Here is a 6000-nt window from a genome sequence, read left to right on the forward strand (position 1 = left end):
TGCCACTTGGAAGTCTTAACTTGAAACAACATGTCCTTTACTCTAAGGCCTCAGCACCTTGTAACCCCAAGTGAAATGCTGCTGTCAAGTACACACTTCCTGGCTGGCATACACCGGGTCAGAGTAAGCAAGGGGGAAAAAAAAAAAAAAAAAAAAAAACTCGATGTATAGATGCAAACATTTTTTTTTTTTTAAATCCTGATTCTATTTTAAGGAATCTGAGAAATTTGGCTATTCCTAAGAGAATCATGCCCACAACGCTTGGATTCACTCCAGTTCCTAAGATGCCAAATTAATTTTTACACACACACACACACACACACACACACAGGGTGTTTGCCCAGATTTCCACCCACTAGATCTCAACAGTTACCCTGAGCTCATCTACAGCTTATGTAAATGACGGCTAACCCCTCCACTAAGCAAAAACAAACTCCTTCCCCCCCCCCCAAAAAAAAAAAAAAAAAAAAAAGGCCATCCCCTCTCCCTTCTTCCCAGGGGCCTCCTCTCGCCCTGCTTCAACTCCTTTTCCACTGTGGGAAAACTTGGGTGGGCCGTGCAACCCTCGGGGTGGCGGCTCCGCGCTGGGTCTGCGCATCCCGGGCGCCCCCCGCGCCCCCCGCGCCCCGGGCGACCTCGGCGACCCCGGCGCCCCGGGCCTGGGGCCGGGCAGGCGGCGCCACGCGCCTTCTAAAACCGAATGAATGAACTTCCACCCGTTAAGGATTTTCAATGCGGAAGTTTAAAAAGTTTGCTTTTGTTTTTCGGGGCCATCCTCATCCGCCGCCCCCAGCGCGCGCGCACCTTCTCCCCCCCCCGCGGTCCAGCAGGAGCCTCCGCGGGTCCGAGAGCGGGGACGCGAGCGGCCCTCCCACCCCGCAGACCGCCCCTTCCTCCCGGGCCGTCTGCCCTTGACCCCATTGATTGGGGGGGGGGGGGGGGAGGAGGAGGAAGAGGAGGCGGCGGCCCTACGGCGGCTGCAGGGAGGGCCGGCAGCGCCCCCGGCCCGTTTTTTTGCAAACAAAGGCCGAGGGGGAGGGGCGGGAGGGGCGCGGGAGGGGCGCGCGGGGGGCGGGGGGCGCGGGGCTGCGGGCGCGGGGCTGCGGGGGCGGGGGCGGGCGCGGGCTGGGGGTACTCACGGCGGTCTCGTCGCGGTACACGTCGGGGTACTGGAAGGACAGCATGGCCGGGGCGGGGGGCGCGGGGCGCGGGGCGCGGGGCGCGGGCTGCGGGCTGCAGGCAGGGGCGGCGGCGGCGGCGGCGGCGGCTCTCGGCCACGGCTCCCACGACCCGACCGGCGGCGCGGGCGGCGAGGACGTGCTGGAAGCAGGAAGCCGCTGCCGGCGAGCCCGGGAGCCCCTCCCCGGCGGGCGGGCCCAGCGGCGGCGGCGGCGGCAAGAGGGAGCGGGCGGCGCCGTGCGTGCGGCGGGCCAGGCGCACAGCTCCCTCTGCAGGAGCGCCCGCCCCGCAGCCCCGCCGCCCCGCCGCCCCGCCGCCCCGCCGCCCCGCCGCCCCGCAGCCCCGCAGCCCCGCAGCCCCGCCGCCCCGCCGCCCCGCAGCCCCGCAGCCCCGCAGCCGCCCCGCAGCCCCGCAGCCCCGCCGCAGCCCCGCAGCCCGCCGGACGCGCACCCCGCGGTCGGGCACAGCAGAGCGCACGTCCCCCCGCGCCCCGGGGCCCCCCGCCCCCCCCCCCCGCCTGCTTCTGAATCGCGCCCCCCTGCACCGCCCCATCCTCGGGTCCCCGGGCGCCGTGGGGGCCGCACCGAGAGGCCTCCCCCCACCCCCCCGCAGGGCTCAAGAGCTCAGGGTGGGGGGGGGGGCGGCCACTCCGGACTTGGAAAGGGTCGTGCACGGTGACATCGCGAAGGAAGCACGTCCCCCTGAACTCCAACACCCCTAGTGGGCGCTGGGTGCTTGGGCATCCACGTGATGGGGGCCTTGTGCTTCCAGGAGGTGGTGGCAGGACAATGGGCCAGCCCTGCTCCGCTTGGGGGGGGGGGGGGGCTCAGGTGGGGAGCAGCATCTAGGGCCTTTGGATCATCCGGCCAATCCCTCACTTCCGTCCCTGTCCATGCTGTCCTTGGATTTGTTCGTTGAGCACCTACTGTCATCCCTGCAAGGGAGAAAGGAGCAGCCAAGTTGCTTGACCTCAAAGTCATCATGACGCTCTAATAGTTTTATTTCTCCATCCTTGGGCTAGGTTTTGCTTTCTGGATCATGGGCGGGGGGGGGGGGGGGGGGTGGGCGGGGGAGCTTGAGAGTCCGTCCCCATCATCAGAGCTGTGGTGTGGGTCTCCCCTTGTGTTGTGCTCCTGACTTCTTAAAAGGCCCCGGGGGGGTGGGGGATCGCCTGGGCGTGACCAGAAAAGTCCTCCCCATCCTGAAGTCCAAGTGGTACATGGTATCGGTTGTGAAGTCGCGTGTTCTGTTCCTGCATTATCCCATTTCCGTGCCTCGCTCATAGTTCGGTGTTTCTGTTCCTGGCAGGATATTGGATGATCATGTTTTGCGTCTGTTTCCAAAACCCCCTCCTTGGGCAACCTGAGAATCTTCAGCCCTGGGCAAGCTCACATTATTGGTGCCAAACTCCGTGCAAACAGAGACATAGTGCCCTGCAGTCCAGCATTCCTGAGCCCAGTCACCAGCCCCTGCCTCGCCTGCCTGTCACCTGGCCCAGGGGACTGCCAGGTGCTGCCCCACTGCTTCTGCCACTTGTGGGAGGGTTCTTAAAGAGCAGCCCAGAAACACCTGACCCAGGTCACCCCCTAATAACAACGATAGGAATAATAGTTAATGCTTATCGAGTGCTTCTTATATGCCAGGAAATTATCTTATTTAAACTTTATGAGATAACTAATATTATCCCAATTTTATAGTTGTGGAAAACTGGGGGTGACCTTTGCCCGGGTCTTCAAAAATCATTAAAAAAAAAATAGAACTAAGATTTCAAAGCCAGATCTCTCTGATGCCGATACTCAGTCATAATCACTCCTCTTCATAAATAAGTAGAAGTACTCTGTGGTCTATAAGGATACCCATAAACAGGTGGGACTTTCCCAGGGCCTCATTTTAGCAGGAAAGGCAGAAATTCTGGGAATTGTGGTTAGCCAAAGGACAAATCAAGCCTCAGGTATCATCCTCGTTCCTCTCTAAGCAGTTTTGCTGGTGCCCAGCTCCTCTGGGCCCTGGAAGCCAGAGGTTTGTATGTGGCACAGTCAGTGCACGGGTGGTAGCAACAGATTGTCTGCAACCAGAGTGAGGTGGAGTGGAGAAGGCGGCCCATTCCCCTTTTTGGCCAGACTAATTGTACGCTACCTACCTTTTGCCGCATATTTGATATGAATCGTCTGCTTTAATCCTCCTTAAAAAAAAAAAAAAAAAAGCTCACTTTACAGAAAAAGGAATCTCAGCAGCTTTAAAGGAATTTGTCTGAAGTCCCCACACCACTAAGACAGAGCCAAGGTTCAATCTGTCAGGTGACTTCAAAATCCATGCTTTACCTTGTCCATAGGAAATGAAGAGAAGGGAGGCATTCAAACCATCTCAGAACTGGACATTCTGCTTCCAGAATAAACACCAGCGTGCTCTTTGACCTGTGACGCTGCACACTATTTCCAGGAAAATTACAGAATTAGCTTTGTAAAAAACCCCTGCTCTAACTGGGAAAGCATTCCCACAGCGCAAGGCCCCCGGGGGAAGGGGGCTAGCAGAGACGTAGAAGGGCCTCCAGGGAAGCCTGCAGCCCGATCTCTATTGCCTGACCTCCAACCCTGTACCCCACTCTGTCAGCCAGAGTCACGGTGGTAAGGAGGCGGGTTAGTGGTATTTACTGCCGCTTGACTGTCTCAAACCCACTCCAAGTGCTTGGCCCGGCATTCTTCCCAACCACACGTAGTAATGGGATTTCTGGTTAATTAGCCAAGGAAGCAAGTGGTAAGTGAACTCCATCTCACTCTCTACTTACCGCACTGGGCCCAGGGGCCTGGACAAAGGGGTGTCTATATTCTCACAAACGTCCACTGGCAGGTGGATGCCTTGGGTGCTTCCCTGGATAATCCTTTCATTTGACTCTGATTTCCGAGTAGCTAGCTAACCTACTGCCTGGTGGAGTGCAGGCATTTCCAGCTACATTTCCTTAAAGATTTTTATGACTTTTTTCCGGTGTGGCTTTTAATGAAAATTCTTATATATTCCTGTATATCTAATCTCTGCAAGGCATCCTAAAGTGTGAGGTAGCATCTAGAGTAAGAGTGAGGGTCTCTTCCTGGCCCTGCCACTATTTCCCTGGGGCTTTGAATGGGTCTTTCTATCATCAGTATGTATATTTTAAAGATCTTATTTTTTAAAATATAATCCCTACATCCAACATGGGACTTGAACTTACAACCCTGAGATCAAGAGTCACATTCTCTACCAACTAAGCCAGCCAGGCGCCCCATGTCATTAGTATTTTTTATCTATACCAGGAAAGAATTGGATCAGTGGTTTCCAAGTCTCTTTTGCTTTAAGTAAGAACTAAACCAGAGGTGTAGGAGCCTCAAAACTACTCTGGAATTTAGAATGGCGTTACCCTGGGGGAGTGCTATCCATATCACCTGGGCAGATGGAGGGGAGAGTGGGCAGTGATTATCTACTGAAAAGTCTTTCTCCATAGTTTTTTTTTTTTTTTTTTTTTTTTTTTTTTTTTTTTTTTTACATTTCCAAACCATCCACAAGCACAGATTTGGCTCAGAGGCCATAGCTGTGCCTGTGGTACTTACTAAATTCATAGATTTGATCTATCCAGAAACTGTTGCTGCTCCCTTCAAACACACTTCTCTTGATAGAGGCATGTGGTTTAAAGGCTAGGGGAAGTGTCCAGCATTACAGCTGTGAAATCTAGGGTCTCTGCGTCCTCCTCCCCTCTTCAACTTAACGCCTGGGCTAGGGCTGAATTAAATCCAGATTTTTTAAAAAAATGGGACAGAAAAAGTAGACCAAGAATGAACCTGCAATATTTTTCTAGTTTAGTTCATGAAACTTGCCTATACCATTTCTAACGAAGCTCCCAAGTTAGGAGTGTTTCTAGATCAGGAAAAAGAAATCTTTTTTTCTTATTCTGTTATTAGGAGAAAAGTCAGGTATGGCCCCCACTTGTATAACGAAGTTATTTTAAGTGGGGAAAGATAAAATAATCTATTCTTCTGTTTTGGAACTTAAACTTATCCCATAAATACAAGATCTAATACTCAATATGTGTCAGTTCAAAGTTATTGGCTATAAAAGTAGAAAAGAGATTAAGAAAGAATGGTGGGGGGTGTGGTAGGGGAGAGATGAGATAGACAAAGCATGTTGGAGACACAGCATCCCAGATTGGCTAATATTAGGAAAAGTGAAGATAAGCACAAAAGGATGACATGGAGCCAGACAATAAGCACGTGAAAACACATGCAGAAAATTAAAATTGGACACACAGCCATGTGTGGAACAACACCTCATCTTATAGCCTTTAAAATATCAATGTTAAGTTCCATAGGAACTTCTTCAACTCTGGGATAAATAATGATGAACCCCTTGATGTTTTCCTCGTTAATTTAAATCAAGCAGTAGATCTGACCCACAAGAGGTTCTCCACTCCATTAAGCACCTCCATTTTCTCTGGAGTTAGTAGCAACCAGACTGTCTTTCCATCTACTAAAGGCTTCTGTCATATGTCCTCATAGGTATCATTTTGAGTCAGTTAATCCTAAAGAACTAAGCCTATATTCAAGTTCACTGGGCTGGTCTTACTTGACATTTATAGCTTAACTGTTTCACTAGAGACCAGTGTAATAATAGAGCCTCTCATAAGTAATGCATGCTGGGAAGCATTAGTCTTCAGTCCATTATGCTCTACACTTTGGGGGAATCAGTATCCTATAAAACCTAAAGAAGTGGATGCCTGGCTGGTTTAGGGTCTGCCCCAACTCTTAGGACAATCTAATCTAATCTAATCTAATCTAATCTCTATGCCTCTCTGGT

At 52.7% G+C, this 6000-nt stretch overlaps 1 protein-coding gene and 1 long non-coding RNA gene across 2 annotated transcripts in view; both read right to left on the reverse strand.

Annotated features, from left to right (window-relative positions):
* The window catches only part of PREP (prolyl endopeptidase), a 116871-nt gene extending 115505 nt beyond the window's left edge, over positions 1-1366 (reverse strand). The window contains exon 1 of the mRNA XM_072738113.1: positions 1140-1366. Within this exon, the coding sequence (XP_072594214.1) occupies positions 1140-1184 (45 nt within the window). The 5' untranslated portion in view covers positions 1185-1366. The remainder of the gene's footprint in view (positions 1-1139) is intronic.
* A 1004-nt stretch (positions 1367-2370) lies between these two features.
* Positions 2371-3571, reverse strand: LOC140595582 (uncharacterized). The gene is made up of 3 exons (XR_011997298.1): positions 3501-3571; positions 3320-3361; positions 2371-2480 (listed from the first exon to the last, which is right to left on the reverse strand). It is a non-coding gene; the product is annotated as an uncharacterized lncRNA (long non-coding RNA).
* Positions 3572-6000: the final 2429 nt, after the last annotated feature.

The sequence above is a fragment of the Vulpes vulpes genome, chromosome 1, assembly GCF_048418805.1.
Source record: "Vulpes vulpes isolate BD-2025 chromosome 1, VulVul3, whole genome shotgun sequence".
NCBI classification, from domain to species: Eukaryota; Metazoa; Chordata; class Mammalia; order Carnivora; family Canidae; genus Vulpes; species Vulpes vulpes.